Genomic DNA, 26,094 nt, shown 5'->3' with positions numbered 1-26,094 from the left:
AAGAGACTTCTTACCAGTTCCTTCAGGTTCCTGTTCAACTAATAGGCTTTAACGAGGCCTGGAGTGTCGCTGATGGGAGTTGATAATTACTGTTAATAGAGCTTCTGTAAAAAGTATGGCCTGTTATCCTAATGGCAGTGCAATTAAGACTCAGCTTTTGGGTTCTTGGAAGTAGGCCTGTGCTCCACAAATGTTGCCTGCATTCATAGAATGGATCAAACTAGAGATGCCCACAAGAATTTTGATTCAATGTTTTCTAGCAAGCATGTCTTGAATTACAAGGAAAGACTTGCCTTGGGGGAAGCCTATGAAAACACAGAAAAAGGCAAGACACAGAAATGCATGACAGTATGGTATACACCTCACCTGTACACGGGAGACCTGGCTGTTTTTAGGTCCAGGGTGACGGCTGCCTTTTGGAAGCCCTCACCTCTCTGAGTCATTCAGTTCTCAGACCAGCAGTATGGCGAAATGCTCTGAGCAGCATTAATTTCATTTTATAGTTGAGTAATTCCGAATATTTATGTAATTTCCTTGCATGATTACCCATGTTTTTCATTAAGTAAAATAATCTTTCCGAGTGCCTGAGTGGAAGCTTCTGTGATTGTAGGCGCCTCATGATCGAGAAGATTGCTGCCCATCTTGCTGACTTCACACCTCGCCTGCAGAGCAATACAAGAGCACTTTATCAATATTGCCCCATCCCGGTTATCAATTATCCACAGCTAGAAAATGAACTATTTTGTAATATTTATTACCTCAAACAACTTTGTGATACACTCCGCTTTCCAGATTGGCCAATTAAAGACCCAGTAAGTTCAGTTTGTTCCTTCTTAAACTGCAAAAATAATTGTCAACCCTTCTGAATGTGTTTTCTTCCTGTGATAAGAAGGACAGTGGCTTTAGATACAGTACTGCAGCCTGCAGTTTGCCCCTGCTTGGGAGGGTCCCGCTGGAGACTCTTGTGAGAGGGGTAGACACATTGTGGGGGTGGGGAGGGACGGACAGATGGACAGACAGACAGGAACGCTCTGCTGTCTCTTCAGCAACATTACTGAGTAGTTTGCTATACATTATACATTTTGGGTAGATTTTGAACTCTGGAAGGTATTTAAAATTTTACAGTTTTTATCTTTTATGACTAAGACAACTTTCACTCCCTGGCTCTATGAGACATTGATTTTACCAAGCCTTGATTCATCTTTAAAGTGGTGATGATAGAAACGTTAGCCGCTGTCTGCAAAGGAGATTCTAACAATCGAGTGTTCACTAAGCATAGAGCTTAGACCAGTCCTGGGGTGACTTTGGGATTCCTATAACCTGAGCCCTTGCATCTGTAGAAAGCTGGGATAAAATAGATCTGGGTGGCCATGCCTGTTACTTTTTCTGCAGCAGAACTTACCATCTAAAAGATGCAAGAATGTTTGCCATTGGTCCCACAAGTCACTGCCTCTGCACAGTGTTACAACCAAATACAGACAAGCCCAGCACTCGTTGAGATAGAACTCTACATGAAAGGATAGGAACGCTTTAAAGGTTCCTATCCTTTCATGTTCTATGGGATAGAGGTTTAATGTCAGCCCCATTATTCACTGGGAAATGCTTCTTACAGAATTTTAGTGTTTTTCAGATTGTAAAGAATTAGCTTTGGTATGGAACCCCTGTGTTTCCTTGTCTTTTGGAGTTTGAGGCAGGAAGGTTGCAAGACCAACCTGGCCTATATCAAGAAAAAAAGATTCTGACAGCCGTGTAAAGCTGTATGCTCCTTTAGCATACAGGGCTGAGATAGGTATTAGCCATTGTCTTCCCCTCCTCTGCAGCTTTCTTAGTTCTCTGTCTTACATTTGTTTGAATGTCTGCATATCAATAATATATACATGACCTTAAAATTTCTACAGTGTGCTTGCTTTCGGAGTACAGTTTATCTTCTACTAATAGTGAGGTTTTCTATGGTTTCTGTTAAAAGTTAACAATAGAGATACATTGGACAAGAATAAAAATAAAATTAAACAGAAGGAAATTCTGTACCTGACTGCCAGCACTGTTAAGATTGGATAGTCTAGAAATGTTGATTTAAATAAATACCTCACAAATATTATGTAAATCTAAAATTATATTTTGAATTATTTTTACTGGATAGAGATTTTTACTCCTTTGTCTTTAAGGTTAAACTTCTGAAAGACTCCCTTGACGCTTGGAAGAAGGAAGTAGAAAAGAAGCCACCTATGATGTCCATAGACGATGCTTATGAAGTGCTTAATCTGCCCGTAGGCCAGGGGCTGTGAGTTACTTCAGTATTATAGTAGTAGATGTCTGCTTCAGCTTAAGACATTAATATCAAGAGTGCCATTTTAGAGAGCCATGCTTACTGATACACCAGGCCTGTGAGGATCATCTGGAACCCTAGGCACTGACTTTGTTGACATTACAGATTTACTGACCAGATTACATCTCCTGTTCTTGTTGGGAACCATTGCGTTTTACTACTTGAACTGTTCTGTGCAGTGAGCCTAGCCTTCACCAGGCACACGGCTCTCATACACACACTCAAATCCCACTTCCTCCCACAGTGTAGGCTGTGCTTGGGGAAGGTCTGCTGGAAGCATGTCTACCCAGGACACTACATTCAGATAAGGAGCATTCCTGGGACGTTTATAGTACTCACTGCACACGGTAGAAGAAAGTGGCTTGCTTTTAGAGAGCAGAATGTCATTGTAAAGATTTCTTACTGAGACAGTAACAGAAGAATGTAGTTTGCAGTGGCATTTGACAAATAAAATATACTTCTTATTTTACCAAATCCCAAATATAATTCTGTAATTCTTTAAATAGATAATATTAAAACTATATTGTAAACAATTAAATTGTATAAGTTAAACTTTGCTTAGTGAACTTTTAGCTTTTATTTCACCTATAAAGATAACATAAAAATATAATCTTACTTAAATCTTTACTGGATTTAATTGGATGCCTAATGTATGGTCAGTAATACAGTTCCTGACATGCAGAGGTGAGAGTATCAACAAACATCACGTAGGTGATCGTATGAGTCCTTTTACATGTGCCTTACTGTCTTTACAAACACTTTTCCTTCTTCCAGGCATGACGAAAGCAAGATTAGAAAAGCTTACTTCAGACTCGCACAGAAGTACCACCCGGATAAGAACCCAGAAGGAAGGGTATGTGCTGCCTCATCTCAGTACTCAGTATGATCAGGCTTCCAGTCACAGCTGCGGCTCTCTCTGTGGAGAATTAATTAACTCTAATGTCTAACTTACAGTAGACATTAACGTCTAACATATAATCATGATGGATAAACTGTCTGTCCTCTCCATACAGCTTAAATAATGTTCATGGGGTTTAGGTGTCCCTTTGGTTCTTTTTCTTTTTTGTTACTGTTGTGTTTTGTTTTATCTTTGTTTTTTTCCGGAGACAGGGTTTCTCTTGGCAGTTCTGGAACTCACTCTGTAGACTAAACTGGCCTTGAACTTTTGATCCGACTGCCTCTGCCTCCCAAGTGCTGGGATTAAAGGTGTATGTCACCACTGCCTGGCTGATACCCAAATTCTTACACTAAGTGAAGAATTAGGAAATCGGACATATACAGTATTTCTGAGAAGGAAGGTTTGATGTGGAAAAGATGCTGCTTGTGTGAATGTAAACATTTTAAAAGTTAAAGGTCTGGTCGGCTTTTAGGTTAGTTTTGTTTTGATTTAGTTTTAGTTTAAGGAGTTTAGTTTAATGAGTTTTTGTTGTTGTTGCTTTGTTTTGTGAACTTAAAGCAATCCAAAACCATCTCAAACAAATAAAATAGAAAGCTTGACATTATTTATCAGATTGCTAGGCTTAACTTTTTAGATATTAAAATTCTGTATAAAACTATTATAAAGAAACTGACACTTGTCTGGTCCTTACATACGGGTTCCTACTGCTGCTGAGTGTTTTGTTTTTGTGTAAACCATTTACTGTCTCCGCATTTCGGGGTCCTCATGAAGACACTGAAGGTACACACTTTCGCAGATTAAAGAAGATAACACTCAGTAAGTGAGCAGTAGCAAGGGGGCCAGACTGTGAATGTCTGGCAGGTCAGTGTACTTGCCACAGAACCGGAGACCCAAAAGTGAAAAGAGAGAATTAACCCACAAATCGTCCTCTCATCCCCACCCTGCCCCTCCCACACAGATGAAAAGGGAACTATTAACTGTAGTTCTTACCAGTGATTTTCCTGCATTGAGTCAGTCTCTGGTATATATTAAGTTTTAAGACAAGATCTGACATATTTCAGGGTAATCGCCAGCTCTTCTACTGCCAGGGTTGACTTTAAACTTCTGTTGCCCCTGTCCTCTGGGATTGCAGGCATGTATCACTGTGCCCAGCTTACCCAGTGCTAGACTTTAAACCCAGGCAGGGATTCATGCATTCTAGGCATGTGCCTTACCAACTATGGTACGTCCCTAGGCTCTTAGTATATGTGTGTTCACACATATTTAATGAGATATGTAAATTTGTATGCAAATATTTTTTTCTTAAAATTGAGATCCTTGGATACTTACTCGGGAAAAAATGTAACACCCTTACAGAATACCAGCTAGATGGCAGTTAGAATGAATTCCTTAGTGCGAAAGTAAAATAGTTAAAGAAGTTGATACAAGTTATAATAACCAAGTACCAATTATGTCTTAAGTTTTAATTAGAAAAATTCCTATTAAAACCTAATTGTCTGTGATTATATACAGGACATGTTTGAAAAAGTAAACAAAGCATATGAATTTTTATGTACCAAGTCAACAAAAATAGTGGATGGGCCAGATCCAGAGAATATAATTTTAATTCTGAAAACACAGAGCATCCTTTTCAACCGCCATAAAGAAGGTAAATCCTGTGCTATGGGTTGTGGCTTATTTCCTAGCTGATCTTGAGTTCCTTGTTCTGCAACATAGTCTACCAGATTCGGAATTGTTATCCTGACAGACTCTTGGAATTGAGTTTCTGGATCAGGAAAGCAGCTTCCTTCCAGAGGAAGGCCTTCAGTATTTCACATTGCCAGCAAGGTTTTATTATTCCTTCTCAAATGATGCTTCTGTTCTGTGGTGCTACACGATTAGTTCTGTGTCTTACCATCTAGCAGCAAGCACATTAAATTATATATAAGATAGTAAGTAGAGTCAGAAATTTGAAGACCATTTACTGATCTTCAGTTACACTGCCTGACCTGGCTCCAGCAGCCTCAGGTGGTGGAGAGCAAGCACCAAGCAAGTCTGAGCATTGAAAAGCAGAAGAAACCTGACGAGGTGTTATCCATTGCACAGCCCCTGCTGTCATTCCTAAGTCGCCATGTCCTCTGAACTAGTTAGAAAAACTGGTCTCAGTGAAGTAATTGTCATTTCAGAATTGTCTAAAGCACAGATTATCTAAAGGTATATTGAAATACTTGATTCTTTGTTGAGTTTCTTACAGCACATCATCTGTTGGCTTAAGAATGATGTAAGATGATATGGAAAAAGAAGGATGTGAGAGTCCATGGTGGGGATTTGAGAACAGCATTCGATGTCTGGGGATTTAGGATGAGAGGGAGTTGGGATTGGAATTTGGAAGGGGCAGCTGAGAATTTAGCAATTGGATCATTGAGAGAGCTTGCTCTAGGCACTTCGGTATATGTCTTGAAGAGGGTATGTACATAAAACATCTTAGCTATGTGGCTTCAAGAACTAAGAATAATGAGGTTATAAATCTGCATCTAAACCTTGAATACACATGTGTTTGTTTTGAACACATATGTACATGTTACTTTGTTTCCTCTTAAGACAGGTAGTTATTGATCAGCTTCAAAATACAGAAACACTTCATTCCTATTACAGTGGAATTACAGAGGTGCTTAAAGATACCATGGCCCAGGAGGCTGCAGAAGTGGTCAGTGGTTAGGTTCTGCACTTCCAGAAGACCCAGGTTTAGCTGCCACGCGGCAGCTCAGAACCTTCAGGACCTCTAGTTCCAGAGGCTCCAGTTCTGCCTCTGGCCTCCAGGAGCATCAGACGTACATAAATATGTGTACGTGAATGCAGACAGCACACTCATACACATACAAATAGATGAACAAATGTGGCGTGACTAGTTATGTGCATATCCTTGCCTCATTCACTGGGTTTTTTCTTCTGCAAACACTGCACCTGTGGATGGCAGCTTTCACCTCTACCTGTGCTTTTGTACTTCAACTGTACAGAACAGAATTGGCCAAATAGTTAGTACATTTCCTATTTAGCATTTCTAGTAACAATTCATTTTTCAGGATTTGTCAATGCTTAAATAGATAGTAAAGCACGGGGTTGGGGATTTAGCTCAGTGGTAGAGCGCTTGCCTAGGAAGCGCAAGGCCCTGGCTTCGGTCCCCAGCTCCGAAAAAAAAGAACCCAAAAAAAAAAAAAAAGAAAGAAAGAAAATAGATAGTAAAGCAGAAAGAGCAGGGAGCCTGTTCTTAGAAGCTGATCCCACTCCTCCAGAATCTGATTCTTCTTAAGAGAGTTGTATGCCGAATGGCAGTGTGATTGCAGGAGCACTTGCTGCGTCTCACAGCGTGTAATCTGGTGAGAAATTATAAAGGTCACCTGTATGGCAGAAAGCAGGAATTCTGCAAAGTCAGTTATCTCCATGCCAAGTGCACTTAACTTACTGGAAAATATTGTGGTTCATTACATGAGCTCACCGGAAAGGAAAGGTAAATTAGGAGACATTTAACATGAGGACTGTTCATTTATTGAGAAGCATAACTGAGCCGTGGTGTGACATTAACACTGTCTTTCTGTTACTTTAGAGTTACAGCCTTATAAATATGCAGGATACCCCATGCTAATTAGGACTATAACAATGGAGACTTCAGACGACCTCCTCTTCTCAAAAGAATCACCACTGTTGCCTGCGGCTGCAGAGCTGGCTTTCCACACAGTCAACTGCTCGGCCCTCAACGCTGAGGAGCTCAGAAGAGAGAACGGCTTAGAGGTAATGGGGCTTTCCACAGCCGAGCTTTACATGTGTCCAGGCACAGTAAGTGGCTCTTAAGTACAGACTCTCAGGACAAATGCAGGTAGTGCAGCTTTTCCTTTTCCTTTTCCTTTTCCCCAGCAGATAGCTCAGCGTCACAATCTCTGTATTCCAGTGCCAAAATCAAAGGTAAAGGGAGCTCATTTTATCGAAGTCAGAGTACTGAGCGACAGGCGGTGAAGGTGATGTTGAGTCTAAAGTAGTGACTGGGAATGCTTTTGATAGGCAACAAGCCTGAGGCCCTTTTTTTTACTTACTTATTTAACAGATGTCAACTGAGTTAGTGTTTAGCTACCAAACATGTCACATTAAAAGTTTATGTGTTCTTATCCCTGCTAGAAAAGGTTTTTTACCCTTCAAGTCAAAAACGGAGAGTTAATGGCTTACTTTTCTCTTGACAGGTGTTACAGGAGGCATTTAGCCGCTGTGTGGCTGTCCTGAATCGCTCCAGTAAGCCAAGCGACATGTCGGTGCAGGTGAGGCTGTATGTAGATGGGCGGGTCAAACATTAGCGGGGTGTTCTAAAGCACAGTCGCTGCCTTCCAGCCTGCACGCCCTACTATAGGGTGGGCCGTGGGTGTGATTCGAGCAGGTTTGCAGCAGGAACACTAACTGTCCTTGCTGCAGAAGCCTTCCTCTTTTTAAAGAAGGTGGAGAGCAGTGTGCTGGCCCTAAGGCTCCCGTCACCAGCTTCACACACTCAGCCTTTCTGTCATTCTCTGTTCACTCACCTCTGCACCTCTCCAGTTTCCTCCCCCATCCTCCACCAAGTATATTAACTGGCTAATGTTTGTGGAGGTTGGAAGAGTTTGACTCTGTGGTAGATAACCCATTATGAATTCACTTCATTTCTCTAGTCTTAGGTTATATCTTAGTTAGGGTCTTATTGCTGTGAACAGACACCATGACCAATGTGAGTTTTATAAAGGACAACATTTAATTGGGGCTGGCTTACAGGTTCAGAGGTTCAGTCCATTATCATCAAGGTGGGAACATGGCAGCATCACAGAGTCCAGGGGCAGGAGGAGCTGAGTTCTACATCTTCATCTGAAGGAAGCCAGGAACAGACTGCGCATCCCCAGGCAGCTAGGAGGAGGGTCTCCACAGTGACACACTTCCTCCAACAAGGCCACACCTTCTAATAGTGCCACTCCTTGGGCCAAGCATATGTAAACCATCACAGGTTATAAATCATTTGAGTTCTGGTTTTGAGTTGCAGTTCCTATATTGAAGTGGCTTATATGAAAAGAATTTACAGTATGGTGCCCTGTTAAGAAATGCACAAAACGGGGTTGGGGATTTAGCTCAGTTCGGTCCCCAGCTCCGAAAAAAAAAAAAGAAAAAAAGAAAGAAAAAAAGAAATGCACAAAACACCTTAACTAGGAATCCCATGAGCTCTTTTAAAAGTATATGAGGCATTAGGTTTTCATTCTCTGCTATATAATCCTTGCATTTTATTGGAGTTTTCTTATAACACTTTTAATATTTTTAAAGAACAAAAGTATTGGCTCAGTGGTGGCACAAAAACAGGCTGTGATGTGTTTGTCCGTGGTTTGCTGACTTCTGCACCTGTAAGAAATCTTAAGATTTCTGCTAATCCAATCAAAATGTCCTGCTTAATATTAGAGTATTAAGCATCGCCCTCACGTCTGTGCTGATTTGTTTTGTTGTGTCTTACATAAGGACTGCGCGTGTGACTGCTTCTGTCCCTTGTGCTGTTTGCAGGTGTGTGGACACATAAGCAGGTGCTACAGTGTGGCCGCCCAGTTCGAGGAGTGCCGGGAGAAGATCACGGAAATGCCTGGCATCATCAAGGACCTCTGCCGAGTGCTGTATTTTGGCAAGGTATAGCTCACACCTGTCACACCTGTCCCTGCTGGGCGGTCACCCTGGGTTTCCTTTCAAACTGCCAGTACTTGACTTACAGCCATGTGCTTACCAAAAACATTAGTAAATCACTTGTGTCTCTAAGTATTCTTGTAGGAAGATTGCTGTACATGATGGGGCTTGTTCCTATTCTGGCTGGCACACAAAGATAACACTGGAGTGACATAGCTAGGAGAAAAGAGTCCGACTTAATTTCCAAAGAAGAGAAGAGAGGATGGGACTAAAATCTAATCAGGGGCAGGACTTTGTAAAACCTGTCATGAGGTCACTGCTGACCATGACAGCCTCCGAGATGTAAGAATATGCTGGTTCCCAGGAAACTGCTGAGAGGCCAGCTCTGAAGACGCTGTGGCTGATGGGAAGAGAGGCTTCAGCCCTGTCGAATAGAAGGGATGGAGGCGCAGACCTTGGAATGAAGCAGCGGGGCCTGGGGAACCTGATCAGAGTTACTCAGCTGCTTCTGCTTGATGCCTTCCGGTTTACTAGGAACAGGATGCTGATGTGAAGCTCAAACCTCTGATTGTATTAACAGTTGCTGTTGGTGCCTTATTGCATTTAGATGACAGTCAAGAAAGTGGATTCTTGGAGTCTTTGCACACTGTATGATGTTTTCACCCTGCAGATCAGTTCTTTCTTCTCCTTGCAGTGTATCCCACGGGTGGCTGCCCTTGCAGTAGATTGTGTCAGCTCTTTTGCTGTGGATTTCTGGCTACAGACACATCTATTTCAGGCCGGAATTTTGTGGTATCTGCTTGTGTATCTGTTTAACTATGACTATACATTGGAAGAGAGTGGCATTCAGAAAAATGAAGAAACAAACCAGCAGGTAACTTTAGCCCAAAGCCATGTAGACTCTTAGTAAGTCATTGGGAAGCAAAGCTTGAGCCTCTCAGAAATGCTGTGTTTCAAGGTGGCTGTGGACTGCTCCTGAAGCTAGCAGAATAGTCCACAGTGACTCAGTCACCGCACAGCCCAGAATGCCCTCCTGCCCCCAGCCCTCCAGTGTGGGGATTATAGCTGTACACCACATACCCAAGCACTTTTGGTTTTAACCCCTTGTGCTTGAGGGATTTAATTTAAGGCAAGAGAATCTAAGGAACAGAGATGATATAATATTTTCTGTTACTCAGAGTCAATTTTACAGTTTTAGAATTATGTTTATGCAGTTTATATAATAAGGAGATATAATAATATACCAGGGTATTGGGACTAGCTCTTCACAACACCTTTGCAGTTGTCTGACTTTTACAGTTTTGGGGTTTTTTTTTAATCTTTTTTATTTCCTGGTTTACATTTGTTGTTTTTAGTATATATTTCCATCATGTGACTCTAGCAGTCAGGCATACCTTACTACCTGTGTCAGTCAAGGTTTTACTGCTGGGCACAGACACCATGACCAAGGCAACTCTTATGAGGACAACATTTCCTTGGGGCTGGCTTCCAGGTTCAGAGGTTCAGTCCAGTATCATCAAGGCGGGAGCATGGCAGCATCCAGGCAGACATGGTGCAGGAGGAGCTGAGAGTTCTACATCTTCATCTGAAGGCTGCTAGTGGAATACTAAGTTCCAGGCAGCCAGGATGGGGGTCTGAAAGCCCACACCCAGTGACACACTTATTGCAACAAGGCCATACCTTCTACAGGGTCACGCCTTCTCATAGTGCCACTCCCTGGGCCGAGCCCATACTCACCGTAGCACTGTCTCTTCCTCCTGCTCCTGCTCTCGAGTGAGTCTGTAAGACACTGCACTGGGTACAGATGATCGCGTTGGTGCTGAAGGTTTCTCCAGCCTTAGCACCTTTCCGAATGCATCAACTCTGTGCTGCTGATGTGATGCTCCTGTGCTGCCTCTTTCCATTCTGATCATTAAGATGTTTCTGTTGTGTCACTCATTAAGGAGACATACGTACTTTAATGTCTTATTTTTTATAACAGGAAGTAGCCAACAGTCTTGCCAAACTCAGTGTCCATGCTCTGAGTCGCCTTGGTGGGTATTTGCCTGAAGACCAAGCAACCCCAGAAAATCCGACCGTAAGGAAGAGTTTAGCTAGCATGCTGACGCCCTACATTGCTCGAAAGCTAGCTGTGGTTAGCGCTACTGAGGTATGGACTAGCCCTAACTCGGGTTTGTGAGTAGTGGAAGTCCTTTAAGTAATAAAGTCCAGGACAATCCCTATTGCTCTAAGAAACCTGAAAATTGAATATCTATGTGCTTGTTCTCTCAGCCAAAAAAGGAGTGCATTGTGAGTTTGTGGCAGTGACAGCAAACCTTAGAGTCTAACCTCTGGGACGGAGAATTAGCTTCATGTTTCTCAGTAACAGAGCCACCATAATTCTTACCAGCCTTGGGTCACAAAGGACTCAGACAAGAGAATGGGTTTGCAGTGAGTCAGGAACCAAGTTTGTTTAGATGTTTCTTGTAAGTCATAGCTTATTCTTACTGCTACATAAATATATTTATACATCGGTATTTATACATAATTCATGATGAAAATTAATACTACTTCAGTGACCTCACAGCATGTATGTCCTCTTTGTGAGGGCATTGGGAAGCCCTAGGAAAACAGCATTGGAGAACTGAACTGTAAAGCTGCACTAAGTACGTGCTGAATGCTTTAGGAAGGAGAAGCTTCGGGCAAAAAGGTTTAATGCAGCGCCTAGGTTGTTCATAAAGAAAGATTGATAGAAGCCAGCCTTGGCTACAAAATGAGACCTGTCTCAAACATAAAACAACAAAGATATTAAATGAGCAGGTCAGACCCCATGTTTGGTGTTAGAAAACTAATGGAGTGGTGGATATGAACAGATGTTAGCTGTGCTCATCCTGGTAGCAACAACATAGGACCGGTTTTTGTTTTTTCTTTTCCTTCTTGATTTTTGTTGTCTATTACTTTTGTGAGAAAAAAGTCTGCAGGCTTCTGAAATTCCAAGTACTTGTAGAGTTTAAGCCCTCGCTTGTTTTGTAGTGGATTATACTTGTGGTGCTCCATATGGGGGCGCAGTTCCCCTAAGGAGGGACCAGCAGTGTTCTCCCCTGGATCTTTTACTCTAGTTTGATGCTTTTTGCTGACTGCAAACATCCTCCTCAGAAATACCAGCAGTTGATGAGTACTGTCTACAGCCTTAAAATATTTTATTTCAAAATCAAGTCTTTCCATAATTTATATCTGTATTCGATGAGATTTATTTTAAACTGCCAAATCTCTGAATGAGGATTTTTCTAATCATTAGTTTTCCTCTAGTTATAACCTTCCCAAACAGTTCCCATAGCTGGGAACCAGACAGTAACTATATGAGCCCATGGGCCCACTCTCATTCAAACCACCACACTTTCTTTCTGTCTTAGAGCTTTGGAAATAAGGAGTGAAAACACTTTGCAGTCACTCTCTGAGGTGTGGACTATGTGTTTACACTTACAGTTGAAAGCCAAAGGGAAGCACTGTTCCCTGCAGGTTCCTCAGCTATAGCCACACTCACCCCACCCCATTTTAGTTTCCTTGCTTAGGACTGTGCTTCCTAAGACGTAGATTTTGTTTGCAAGTATATGTATGTGAAGAAGTGTGGTGTCTCCCTAGATCCTGAAGATGCTGAACAGCAACACGGAGAACCCGTATTTGATGTGGAACAACTCCACAAGGGCAGAGCTGCTTGAGTTTCTTGAATCTCAACAAGAAAATATGATTAAAAAGGTATGTTAATTTTTATATTTTCTTAGGTGACTTATTCTGGTGGAATGAATCTTGATGAAGCAATGTGCTATTCACCAATTAGAGGTTTAGTCAACAGCTCTAGCCACCTGGGCATTTCAAGGCTGGTCTGGTGTTGTATGAAGTAGTCTTTAGTATGGCAGCCGGGAGCACCTAATGCTCCTCAGAGTACCAGAGCTGTATTCCCAACCCTGTAAGCAGCTCTTAATTCATGTAACTACGGCACCCGGGGGATCTCTGATACATCTGCCTCAAAGTCACCTAGACTCACCTGTACTAACCCACATAGCAGGCTCACACACGTAATTAAATCTCTAAAATATTACATTTGGATTTTCTTATTGTCACTACTTCTATACAGTTATCATCTGTTTAAGATAGTAATGCACTGGGAGAATTGGGCACTTTAATTCAATTTATTACTTCACACACACACACACACACAAACACACACACACTTTTGCCTGGCTGTGTCAAGTGTCCACTGGAGGAGTGAGAAGAGTAGTGTCGTGGTCTGCTTTATCTGCCAGCTCTAATTCTTGCCTATCCAGTCTCTTCTGAGACTTCGGGATAAGCCCTGATAGTCTAATAAAGCCCTCTGTCCCTGTGATCAGCCATGATCAGCACGTGTGTGCTACCCTGTTTGCCCTCTCGCAAAGTGGGTGCCCTTCTTGACATACTCAGTGCATTATTACACAAAGCAGGGTAGATTTACAGACTGGACATTAGATTCTTATAACCTAACAGTCTTGTTTTTCGTCTTTGTTTTTGTTTTTTAAGGGTGATTGTGACAAAACTTATGGGGCAGAATTTGTCTACAGTGAACATGCCAAAGAACTTATTGTGGGCGAGATTTTTGTTAGAGTCTATAATGAAGTCCCAACATTCCAGCTAGAGGTAAGTGCATGGCTTTAATTTCGTCTGATGCTATTGCTCATACTTCCTGAGGTCTGGTGACTCGTTCACATTTCACTGAGGTCTGGTGACTCGTTCACACTTCACAGGTTGGAATTAAGACTTGTTTCCTGGCTGAGAGCTGTAGAAGTTGCCCTGGGTAGGTATGTAACCAGATAGCCCATGAGCCTCTTCGTTGAGGTCGGGGGTTCTCAACCTGTAGGCTGAGCAACCTTTCATATCAGACACTGCATATCAGATATTTACATTACAATTCATAATATCATTATGAACTAGCAAAGAAGTAATTGTCTGGCTGGGGGTCAGCACAACATGAGAAACTGTGTTAAATGGTGGCAGCGTCAGGAAGGCTGAGAACCGTGGGCGACAGTTGAAGCTTGAGTTTCAGGAAGCTCATAAGCGACTACTTAATTCTCAGCTACTCATTTTCTTCGCTGCTTTGAGGGGAAGGCAAGAATTTTGTAATTGAATAGCTTATAACAAGAGAAGTAAATTATAACGTGTGTATATGGATGTGTGCGTGTATAAGCTCTTGCTTTGTGGGCCATGCTAGCCTTGAACTCAGAATTTTCCTGCCTTACCCCACCCCCTCCCCCCCAGTACCTAAGATTACAGACATTTGCCACCAAGTTGGGTGAGAAATAATGCTTTGTTTTAGAATTTGTTCTTGAAATGGGAATTTACCCAATTATAATGTATATTATTATTCACAGGATTAATATATTTAACTAGCTAGCCAATAAAATAAGTTAAGTGGTTATTAAAAACCCTTGGAGAGCTAATCCCTGAATTTCTGTTGTAACTGTATATACTTTTTATATTATAAAGACATAATTATAAAAATCACATTGTGGGGCTGGAGAGATGGCTCAGCGGTTAAGAGCACTGACTGCTCTTCCAGAGGTCCTGAGTTCAAATCCCAGCAACCACATGGCAACTCACAAATATCTGTAATGAGATCTGATGCCCTCTTCTGGTGTGTCTGAAGGCATATATAATAAATAAATAAATATATAATAAATATAAGTATATAATAAATAAATCTTTTTTAAAAAAAATCACATTGTGGATGCTCTTATTAGATTGGTAAAGGGGACAGAGATCCTAATTACTTGTATAGTAGTGAAAGTTAGGTAAATTTTATTAAGTTTGGGCTTTTCCCACTCCTTGATGGAATGATGTATGCATAGCTGTGTTCATTTGTATTTGATCACACCCATTCCGTTTCTTGAGGTTCTTCTGTTGTAAAAACCTTCAGTATAGGCTATTACGATGACACTTCCATTTATATACATTCATGTGCTCGGCTTAGGTTCCAAAAGAGTTTGCTGCAAGTCTGTTGGATTACATCGGCTCTCAGGCCCAGTACCTCCACACATTCATGGCCATCACTCATGCTGCAAAAGTGGAGTCAGAGCAACACGGGGACCGCTTACCAAGAGTGGAAATGGCTTTGGAGGCTCTGAGAAATGTGATCAAATACAACCCAGGTATGTGATTGTCCCTTGATTCATAGCAACACCATTATAACAGAGCAGCCAGAGAGTTCCAAAACATTCTCAATTTATTGTGGAGAGTCAGGGAAAACCTCGCCGGCTTTTCCGCTCCATGTGATATAATAATAAAGGGAGTTGACTTCCTGTGGTCTCCTACCTGTAAACTAGGCTGGGAGAAACGTCGGGTACCATGTTTAGAATTCATGCATAGGAAAGAATAAACTGCATTAACGTCGTGTGTTAGTGTGAAATCTCACACTACTGACAGAGGTTGGCATACCATGTTCTTTTTTTTTTTTTTTTTTTTTTTTTTTTTTTTTGAGCTGGGAACCGAACCAGGGCCTTGCGCTTCCCTAGGCAAGCGCTCTACCACTGAGCTAAATCCCAACACCGGCATACCATGTTCTTTACATGCGTGAGTTTATTAGACGATCTCCATGTTGCCTCTTTTGTCCTCGGCACAGTACTGTTTGCATATGGATACTCATTTTTAAAAATTGCCTGAAGTGTTTGACGTATAGAAAATGAAATAATAGAAAGATTGAGAGTTCTTCCCTTGAATGTCTTTCAAAGGACATTCAAAATGTTCCAATGACCACCAAAGCACCTGGTTCTGGATGGGTACGGTGCAAGTTAAAGCTATAACCTAACACACCCTCCATTTCTAACTTAAGCCAGCAAATAGAGACCCTGTACAACATAAATTCATTTAAATTTTCTAAAAGGTATTTATTTACCTTCTTCATTGAATATTGAAGTGCTATTAAAATTTTTGTCTTTTGGCGTTTGCCAAAGTTTTATTCAAATAACCAGTAACAATATTAGAAAAAGTATTCATTCACAAGATACATTAAGATGTAATGAAAGACTTTAAAACCCAGAGAGAGAGCATCATGCTGTATTGTTTAGAGCTGGCATCGTAAAAGAACTACTGGTGTCGTGAGGCCCAGTGAGACTTCAACACAGGAAGTTTGTGGTTGGCCCTAGAATGGCAGCAAGACAGGGCAAGCATGGGACTCAGCTCCGAGCCCACTGCTGGTGTTCTTGTGTTAGGATGCGTGCTCTCCGCGCTCTCCCGAATCCCAGTGATTAGTGGCGACTGTTCTAACCTACTGAGTAGTTTGAAACTGAATAAAAGCAGCGTGTGGGATGTTTTCAGTCACATTGACTTGTTGGGGATAAAGGCCTCTAGAACCTCAAACGTTACCCTGTTTTTATAGTGTGCAGTAGCAGCAGTGTGTTGGCTTACCTGACAACAGTGGGTAAGAGTGGAAACACCCTTGTTCTGTTAGGAGAAATCCTTGGTGCCTGTGTATCAAATGGTTTGTTATATGGTATTCATGTGGCAGAGTTCTGTTCCAGTCTTAATTAAAGGCTAAATGATGTCAGATTCTCCCAAAATTCAATTAGGTTGGGGGAAGGGATAACCCTAAGGTCTAGACACAAGTGTGTCCAGTCTAAACATTGCAGATCATTGTCTTCAAAGTGTGAACGTGAAAGTAAGTGACTCATCGTCATTGTCACCCCTCCCCAAAACCAACAAGCCCCACAGTGCTTTGGTTCACTTTATATTGTGGAGGACTGCGTTTCTGTGTCCTGAGGCTCTTGCAGCCTGTGGGCTGTGGGTGGAGACCACTAGTAGAAGGAGTGAGTAAAACCACCATAGTCTATTTAACACTCGTATTTGTATTTGGACTGATTATTTGAAAAGTTTCTTGTTTTCAGTCTGGGGCTAGAGTAGGCCTGGAAGCAAACCCAAGAAACTCTACTGTTCTGCTGTTCATGGCCTAACCCCCTGGACAGCTTCCACATGCCCTCAGAGTTTCAGAGACGTCATAGCCAAAGCCTGCAACTGCGCCTCCGTAAATAAAACAACTGTTGCTTCTTCTTGTTCTCTAGGTTCTGAAAGTGAATGCATTGGGCACTTTAAGTTAATATTTTCTCTTCTCCGAGTCCATGGAGCTGGTCAGGTGCAGCAGCTGGCATTAGAGGTAAAAGTGTTTTGTACTAAGGAATGTTGTATTTCCTACCACTTACTGTCAATGGCTTGAGACTTGATAATTATTATTTAAAATTAATGAAAGCCTGTGTTTATTCATTTTGTCTATTAGGCCAAAATTGTATATTTTTAAAATTGAATTAAAGAGTCAATGCTGGACACTGTCATGCAGGGTGGCTCTAGCTGTAGTTGTTGACATGCATGGGGCCTGAGTGTCTTGTAGAGTGTCGTGTGCAGTGTGTTAGGGACTAAGCGTTTTTTACTCAGTTTCATAACAACAGATCCACAGAGGAGAAGGCAGCTCCCTGTCTTGGTGCCCAAAGAAGGATGTGCTATGACCTGGATGCCTCCTGAAGATTGACCCCAGCCCCCCTCCTCTTAGCTGTTCTCTCTCTCTCATACCTAGCACAGAAGTAACTGTTTCAGCAAGGCTTGCAGGCCCCTTGGTGCAGGGTTAGGGTATCACAAGCCCTTGGGAGGTAAGGCTCCCAGAGGAGTTAGAGGCCCTTTCTCAAAAGGAATGAAGCCATTAGTCCCACAGGATGCTGTTAGGATGCAGCTGTTGACAAGGTCTCGAAGCCCTGGATCATAGTAGTGTTTGTCCAGCCAACTCAGTAAGGTCTCAAGGTCACCCTCAGATGGCCGTGTCATTGCAACACATGGTTTATTACTGAAAACATCACTTTCAACCCTGCAGGAGCAGGTACAGGAGTAGCTTTTAAAAGCAAGCCAACAGCACTGTGTAATGTGTCCTAAAATAACCTTTCTTGGCTCATCACATTCTTAACAGCCTTGATTAATTATTAATTTTCTTTATGTTGAAAAACATGCTTTACTATTTACTTCCTTCAGGGTTTTTGGGGAGCGGGAGGGGGTTCAAGACAGGTTTATTGTGTCACCCTGGCTGTCCTGGGGCTCACTCTGTAGAATCTCTGCCTCTTCCTCCTGAGTGCTGGGATTAAAGGCGTGTGCCACCGCCACCCAGCCAGCTCATAACTTTTTTTAAAATTATTTATTTACATCCCAAATGTTGTCTGTCCCCCTTCCAGTCCTCCCTCCCAGAGTTCTCCCCTCCATCTTCCTCCCCTGCGCCTCTGAGAGCGTGCTTCCTTCCCCCCATGCCTCTTTCCTGGGGCATCAAGTCTCTACAGGACGAGGCTGATGAGAGCTCTCCCACTGAAGCTAGACAAGGCAGTCCTCTGCTACATCTTGTAACTTTTTTTTTTCTTTTTTTCAGAGCTGGGGACCGAACCCAGGGCCTTGCACTTGCTAGGCAAACGCTCTACCACTGAGCTGAATCCCCAACCCCATCTTGTAACTTTTTAAGCAAACATCATTAGCTCTGGAATACAGTGTTCTGAAATGCTAGGAATGGTTCAGATGGCATCAGTCTTCAGTTATATACACAGTGGCTAGAGAAAGAAAAATGCATCAAATTCTGTATAGTGGCAGTTAGAGCAGCTCGTGTTAACTACTAAGGACACTTCCTCCTAAAGCAGGAGAGAGTCATAAGGACCAGTTCCCCCTAACTGCTCCCCATCTCTCACTACAGTTGGGGGTGGGGGGATGCAGTGTTTCTCAGATGATCACATTAATGGCCAATCTTTTGAAATTAAACTTTTCTAAAAATTAAGTGCTTTGTCTTCCAAAATGTCACTTTTATAAAACCACCACTTCATTTAATTTAGGATCACAATTATTTAATGTCCTGTTAATTAACTTTCAGGTTGTGAATATAGTGACATCCAACCAAGACTGTGTCAACAACATTGCAGAGTCCCTGGTTTTGTCCAATTTGTTGGCTCTTCTACATTCGTTGCCATCAAGTGAGTATGTGCACAGATGGGCGTGGTCAAGCGAGCATGTGCACAGGTGGGTGTGGTCAAGTATTGCACAGATGGGCATGGTCAAGTGAGTATGTGCACAGGTGGGCGTGGGAACCACAGTCTGACAGCTCCTGGGGACAGCAGTTTACAGTTGACACAAAACAAGTGTCATCCATGTGAAGTTTTGGAATATTTGAAGTAGTATTCACGATACTAGATTTGTCTTTCTAGTTATGTTTTGTATAAGTGAATGAAATTATGTTGTTTCCCATATAAAAGTAGAATCTGGGGAGTTAAAGAAGTCTGAAACCGCAGGAAAATAACCTGGAGTGTCAGTTTCTTGAGCAGAGTCTAGGTATGAGTAGCTGAACATGTGCCAGTGTTCGCGCAGTATTTTAATTAGAAGACTTTGGATACTAGAAAGCATGCTGAAGATTACTTTGCACTTAGTCCTATGCCCGTTACCATTTATTTAACACCCATAGAGGCACACCAAGGAGATTGTAGGATGTGGCAGCCTGCTCTCCTGAGTACAGCTTGTGCTGATGCAGGCTCCTTGGGAGCAGTACAGTTGCCCACCACCATCGTTGGTCATGGTGCCGCTTCTAGCCCTAAGGACGCCTGAGGACAGGCCTTACGCTTGCTAGGCTTTGTGGGAGGTTATTGACATTTCAGCCATTTGCAGTACAGCTCCAGTGAACAAAACAAATACTGTGATAGTTCATTAGTCACCTTTGCTGACTTCTGGATGGTGTGTGCACCTTAATCCTACCTCTCTTCAGTCTGAGAGCTGGGCCTTCCTGGAGCTTCTTGTACTGTTTGTTGTTTCTTCATGGTCAGTTAATTGAATGGAGTTGTATTTTTCTTAAATACTGTTTTCTTTTGAATAAGTAGAAAACTTAGAATAGCTTTAAAATGGTAGCACTCAAGAGGCAAAAACAAATGGATCTCTTGAGTTCTAAGCAAGCCAGGGTGACACTGTGAGATCCTGTCTCAAAAATAAAGAAGAAAAACAATAAAATAGCAACTTTAAAAACCATTTGCAGATTGTTATTGTCATACATGCACGTTTAGGTGGTTTTTCCTTTCTTTTTCAAGCTTTGTAAAACGTAATGCAAAGCCAAGCTGGTAGGTAAGGTAAAACACCATAGTTTAAAGTGTCAATTTAGGAGCTAGAGAGATGGCTCAGCATTTTAGAGCACTGGTTGTTCTTGCGGAGGACCTAGGTTCAGTTCCCAGCATTTCTGTGGCAGCTCACAATTCACAACTCCAGTTCCATGGCATCTGACACCTCTTTTGACCTCTGAGCAACAGGCACAAATGTGGTGCACAGATATCCATGCAGACAAAATGTTAACACACATAAATAATTTCTAAAAAGACAAAATATAAATTTATTACTGCTCCATTTATATAGCATAGCCTGTACTTTATTTTTACAAGTAAAATATCTGATATTTAGATATTTCAGCCTGTTCTCACTTTCTTTTTTTTTCCTTCAGAGCTGAGGACAGGCCTTACGCTTGCTAGGCAAGTGCTTTCTCTACCACTGAGCTAAACCCCCAACCCCTGTTCTCCCTTTCTAAGGAGCATTGTTAGTACTTGAATCTCAGCCAGTGCTCGTCAGCCTCTCCTTGATGTCAGCTCTTCATTCCTTGGCCTCTTGTCTGTCATCCCCACTTCACTCGGAGCAGACCGTGCATCAGTGGTGGAGGGGGAGCAGGCTGTGTCCAGAAGGACACTTGTGTCCTCAGAGTACGGCTCTTAGTTCAGGCGTTTCTTTCCCCTAAGAAGCTAACAACAGGTAGAAATCTTAGGTGCCTAGTAGGATGTCCTCTGGATGTTAGGAGGTAGTGACTGGGCCATGCAGGAACCAGGGAGGCAGGAAGACAGTGTAGCATAGTGGACATGAGTGTGGACTTGAGAGGGAAGCAGACATAGGTGAAAAGACCAGCCAGACCACCAGCTCGCTATGAGACCCTGGGCTGGGTGGACTGGGCCTCAGTTTGATCACAGCACAGCCATAGTGCACTTGTCTTGCTGGTTAACATAAAGGTGAAGTGTAGTGCTGTGACACAGTGGTACAGGCTGAGTCTGCACACACGGGTGCTCTGAAAATGCGAGCTGACGGTTGGTGCATCCTTGACACGTCCTTTGTTCTGCAGGCCGTCAGCTTGTTCTGGAGACTCTGTACGCTTTGGCATCAAATACAAAGATAATCAAAGAAGCCATGGCAAAAGGTAAGGTACACCGTTCTTCTCATCTGTCCAGCTCAGTGTGCTAAGTTCACCTTGAACTGCTCTGCAGTCTGGTAAAGTGGAATGCATAAAAGCATTGTTAGAGCTCTAAACATTTAAACAGCTGGCGAGTCATCGTGGTGGCCCCGTTCCCAGCTACACAGGCTGAGGCAGGAGGCTTGTTTGAGCCAAAGACTGGGTCAAACAGGGCAAAATAGTGAGACCTCATTGAAAGGCAGACAAGAGATCAGAAGTATAAGATGTAATGAGTTGAAATTATATGGAAAATGAATAGAGGCTGTACTGATGAGAAAGTCACTCTGCATTTGAAAGTTGATTCTTTCTTTCTTTCTTTCTTTCTTTCTTTCTCTCTTTCTTTCTTTCATAGGAGCTTTGATTTATTTACTGGATATGTTCTGCAATTCAACACACCCACAAGTTCGATCCCAGACAGCAGAACTTTTTGCCAAAATGACAGCAGACAAACTAATAGGTCCAAAGGTGAGCACAGAATATCAGTACTCTGGTAATTTTGTCATGACATTTGATTTCTTGTCTGTCGGGGATGACAAGGACAGGAAATGCTTTTCTATGGAAGCTGAGCTTGCTGCTCTGTTTTCTGTGCTAAAACTCAGAAGGTTCAAGAGCGTATGGAGCAGGGAGATAGCTGCTTACTACCCTCTCCGAGAGAAGAATTGGGCTGAGCTGGGGAAGTGGCTCAGTGGGTAAGATTGCCTGCTGTGAAAGCCAAAAGAATTTGAATTCCCAGCACCTTGATAAAAAGATGTGCAGGCCCTGTATACCTGTAAATCCAGCTTGGAGGAGCTGGGGAGGAGATCTCAACAACAGATGGTTTGTAGGCCAAGCCACTGTCCTGCTCTGGGCAGCTTACGAGCATTAGGGTACAGTTTGCTGTGTATAAGTCTTCGGTCCAGCGTGTGCAACAGGTTAGGGGTCAAGTTAAATTTTCTGCACGGGAAAGTCTCTCTAACTTCACACCACTGCTCACAGGTGAACCAGTGGGCCATTCAGTCAAGCTAAACTGATGGTCGTGTTGCACATACATAAACCTGTACAGAGAGTGTTCTGGAAACCTCACACTGGGCTTCTGAATTTTTTTCTTGGGTGGATATGTTGGTTGGTCAGTCAGTCAGTTTCAGCCTCGTGTGTGCTGGGATGACAGGCGTAAGGTCCAATGCCCCACTGTAGTGTTTTCAGGTTCCTCAGCTGCAGGGAACAGAGAAGTAACTAGCTGGATGGATAAGTATGGCAGCTCATCTTGTTAAGGCTACCTTGGCATTGACCAAGATTTATCTTTCCTCCCTCTTTTGCTGTTAACGCATCTAACCTGTGACATAGATTGCTCTGTTACTGTGTCTTAGAAGACTTGGAATAAGTCAGATATTGAGTTGTTTCCAGTAGCCCTTAAACCTTTGAACTTCTCCCCTAGGTTCGAATTACATTAATGAAATTTCTGCCCAGTGTGTTCATGGATGCCATGAGAGACAACCCTGAAGCCGCTGTCCACATATTTGAGGGGACTCATGAAAATCCAGAGCTGATCTGGAATGACAGCTCCAGAGATAAGGTTTCTACAACTGTGAGGGAGATGATGCTAGAGTAAGTAAAGAGGGGCTCCCCGGGGTGGGCGTGGACCTGTCCTGCCTGTGCCCCTGCAGCATGTTCTGAAGGTCAGTTTGACTGAAGTTTGCTGTTCCTACTCTCTTTTCCCCCAAGGCACTTTAAAAACCAACGGGACAACCCTGACGTAAACTGGAAGGTAAGCCACACTTTAATCTTACAGTTTTTGTTGTTTTGTTTGTTGTTTTAAATTCCTGTTGAGTCAGTTTGTCACCCTGTAGCTATCAGTTACTCTGTTCTTAAGACACATGGGTGTGCCCATTGGAAAGCCAGGCTTCAAACACACGTAAAAGTAGTAATGCTTAACATTTGAACTGAATGACTAAAGGCGTCGTTGTAGGCTACATTTAAAGGAATTATTATAATTATATATTATTAAAAGTATTATAATTGTACATTAAAATTATTATAATTATATATTATATTTTGTTATAATTATTATTAAAATATAATTTTATTGTGTCTAAAACACAATACTAACGATTATTTTTGTACTGGTTTATTGTATGAAGATTTCATTAGTGGTCTTACATTTCTCATTTCACAGACAAGTGATAGGTAATTTAAGATGGCTTACTAGTGATTCTTTCTCCTCTCTTTCAAGTTGCCTGAAGATTTTGCTGTGGTGTTTGGAGAAGCCGAGGGTGAACTTGCTGTTGGAGGAGTTTTCTTGAGAATCTTCATTGCACAGCCAGCTTGGGTGCTGAGAAAACCCAGAGAATTTCTTATTGCACTGTTAGAAAAATTAACTGAGCTCCTAGAGAAGAACAATCCACATGTAAGCTTCATCAACGAAGAGTTGCTAAATATTCTAGTTACATTTCCCTCAAAACCTCATCCTCACTGGCGGGGAGCATCAGCTCCTCTGAGATCACAGCTCCGGGGCCAGGGGTCTGCAGTGGTAGAGTATTTACCTCGCAGATTCATGCTCTGTGGATGTCCAGCACTGCATGGAAGCCAGACTCAAGAGAGCAGCTGCATTTGAATCCGGGTGCACATGTTGAGGAGGGGTGGGGGATGTTCAGTAGTGAAAGCCTTTGGTAAAATGGTTGTTTATGGAACAAACTTAGAGCTGCATATATTGAGAAATGCCATTTCTCACAGTTGTCGACACTCTAAAAGGTTTCCTACCCATACAGAGCTGAAGAGAAACATTAAATGTTAGGTTTTCCTCTGAAGCTTTTGTGCCTGGCAGACATAACCCTTACCACAGAACCTGTCAGCAGGATGTCACAGGACCTGGGTGAGTGGGTTGTGCCTGCCTGTCCTCACCACTGCCAGGGAAGCAGAAATGATGGCTTGGTCTTTGCTTGGTGTCCAGGTCAGCCTTGCAGATCGGTTAAATACATATGCTAACCAACACAGATTAAAGAGTGCAGAGACCAGGCATTGGTGCATTGAGCAGGCTAACCATAGAGCAGGCTCTTTAGTTAGATGGTTCTGGACCACCCAGTCTACCAGGATTAGCTCTGTGCTTTCTTGAATCTGCCTCAGCTGCCATGTGCAGTTTGACCTACCCATGAGGCTGGGGTTGTAATGAGTTCATGTGCATGGATTACCTGGCTTAATGCCTGCCACATATTAGTCCTTGGAAATTGTAACTATCATTAGCTTAGTTCTTCTTCTCTTGTAGAGGGTCTAGTGAGCTTATTCCTCTCTGGCCTCTGTAGGAACTGCACACATGACACATGTGGTATACAAACATACATGCAGGCAAAACACTCATGCACACAAATCATCCTAAAAATAGAATTAGCATGCCAAATATTTACCCGTGTTCCCCTCCAGAGCTGTGTTTCTCTGATGCTAACAGTTTTGCTGTCACATGGTTCCCTGGAGCATAAAATTCTCAGCACTAAGTATGTAGCTTGGTTATAAAACACTTAGTATTCGGAAGGGCTGTGCGCAATCCCCAGTCTCAAAGTGACAGAGGGGAGAGTGGAGACCTCAAAAGCTAAAGTAAGGGACACACATAAGGAATGTCCTCATGTGTCACCTCTCCTTCTAGACCATATTCTGTTTCTGTGTTCCTTTCAGAGGGTGTGTGTGTGTGTGTGTGTGTGTGTGTGTGTGTGTGTGTGATCTATAATCAGAAGATCTACTATAATGGTAGCTAGATCTCTTAAATATAGGTCAAACATTTTTATTCTGAAAATAGAAATTCTCGGCTGCTCTAAAATCAAATCACAATGAATGATCCCCGCAGCCAGGTAGTGATGTCTATGTAAATATTCTAAGATCTGAAACAGTTCTGGATTGAAGCATTTCACTTAAGGGTTTGTTGGCACGTGATAGGAATTTCTGTAGAACTCAGAAACACCAGCTACTTCTGCATCCTCCTGAATTCTTGCTGCTGTGTCACAGTAGCATGTGTGTAACCCGGTCTTAAGTTCTCACATAGCCATTTAGGAGTGATGGTTTACCTCTGCATAAGAACACAGTGTACCTGGCCCAGTGAGGGCGCCTGAGAATGCAATGGCACATTCTTAGGGCCTTAGGTTTTCGCCCTTCGATCAAAGAGAACAAAGTTTGCTGCTCTCTTAAGATGTGTAGGTTGGATTTCAGGTGTCAACGATTGGAATTTTTGAGTCCCTGGCTTTGAACAAATGTGTTAAGGCAGTTTAAGAATTGTTTCAGTGCTTCATGGTTTACTGGTTCTCTTGTTTTGTTTGTTCTTCCCAGGGAGAGACTCTGGAAACACTGACCATGGCCACAGTTTGTCTCTTCAGTGCACAGCCTCAGTTGGCAGATCAAGTCCCGCCGTTGGGTCATCTTCCTAAAGTTATCCAGGCGATGAATCACAGAAACAACGCCATTCCTAAGAGTGCGATTCGGGTTATTCACGTCCTGTCTGACAATGAGGTATTGATGAGCCGCTCAGGAGCCAGAGCTCCACGGTTTATGTGCGCTCTTTGATGGCACTAGAGTCTAGAGCCCATTCTACTGTAAGGCTTTCTGTCAGGTTCAGTGAGATGATTAGTAGGGATGGAACTCCGTTCCCTCACAAACAGCACAGTGGGTTTTATCAGCATTTGTTGCTGTAGATCGTAGCTTGCTCTGTGTAATAGTCTGCTCTACAAGTCTCCTTGTCTTCCGGGCTCTAGCTGTGTGTTCGAGCCATGGCATCTTTGGAGACCATTGGCCCGCTGATGAATGGAATGAGAAAGCGAGCAGATACTGTTGGCTTGGCCTGTGAAGCAATTAATCGGATGTTCCAGAAGGAGCAGACTGAGTTAGTAGCACAGGTGAGTGACTCTGAACAGTTTCAGGGGGGCAGGCGTGCTGTGCGGGAGGCCTCAGGGCGTTGTGGGTGCTGCTTTATATTTCATACACACAGAAAAAAGGCTCACCAAC

General features: G+C 42.6%; 1 protein-coding gene across 2 annotated transcripts in view; it reads left to right on the top strand.

Annotated features, from left to right (window-relative positions):
* Dnajc13 (DnaJ heat shock protein family (Hsp40) member C13) overlaps positions 1-26,094 on the top strand; it is a 107,440-nt gene that overhangs the window by 70,888 nt on the left and 10,458 nt on the right. Inside the window, exons 33-53 of one of the 2 annotated variants that reach the window (XM_032910395.1) lie at positions 611-812; positions 2,166-2,281; positions 3,101-3,179; positions 4,737-4,872; positions 6,808-6,992; positions 7,436-7,510; positions 8,760-8,879; positions 9,568-9,747; positions 10,855-11,022; positions 12,495-12,608; positions 13,407-13,523; positions 14,854-15,031; positions 16,937-17,028; positions 18,763-18,862; positions 21,028-21,102; positions 21,488-21,600; positions 22,550-22,719; positions 22,837-22,879; positions 23,345-23,518; positions 25,423-25,602; positions 25,845-25,985. In XM_032910395.1, the coding sequence (XP_032766286.1) occupies positions 611-812; positions 2,166-2,281; positions 3,101-3,179; positions 4,737-4,872; positions 6,808-6,992; positions 7,436-7,510; positions 8,760-8,879; positions 9,568-9,747; positions 10,855-11,022; positions 12,495-12,608; positions 13,407-13,523; positions 14,854-15,031; positions 16,937-17,028; positions 18,763-18,862; positions 21,028-21,102; positions 21,488-21,600; positions 22,550-22,719; positions 22,837-22,879; positions 23,345-23,518; positions 25,423-25,602; positions 25,845-25,985 (2,758 nt within the window). Of the gene's footprint in view, positions 1-610; positions 813-2,165; positions 2,282-3,100; positions 3,180-4,736; positions 4,873-6,807; positions 6,993-7,435; positions 7,511-8,759; positions 8,880-9,567; positions 9,748-10,854; positions 11,023-12,494; positions 12,609-13,406; positions 13,524-14,853; positions 15,032-16,936; positions 17,029-18,762; positions 18,863-21,027; positions 21,103-21,487; positions 21,601-22,549; positions 22,720-22,836; positions 23,081-23,344; positions 23,519-25,422; positions 25,603-25,844; positions 25,986-26,094 lie in introns of those variants that run through there. The other variant, XM_032910394.1, reaches the window with a different exon arrangement.

Source organism: Rattus rattus, chromosome 8, assembly GCF_011064425.1.
Source record: "Rattus rattus isolate New Zealand chromosome 8, Rrattus_CSIRO_v1, whole genome shotgun sequence".
In the NCBI taxonomy this organism is placed as follows: Eukaryota; Metazoa; Chordata; class Mammalia; order Rodentia; family Muridae; genus Rattus; species Rattus rattus.
The sequence above is the reverse complement of the archived record's forward strand: the minus strand, read 5'-3'. Positions and strand labels throughout refer to the sequence as shown.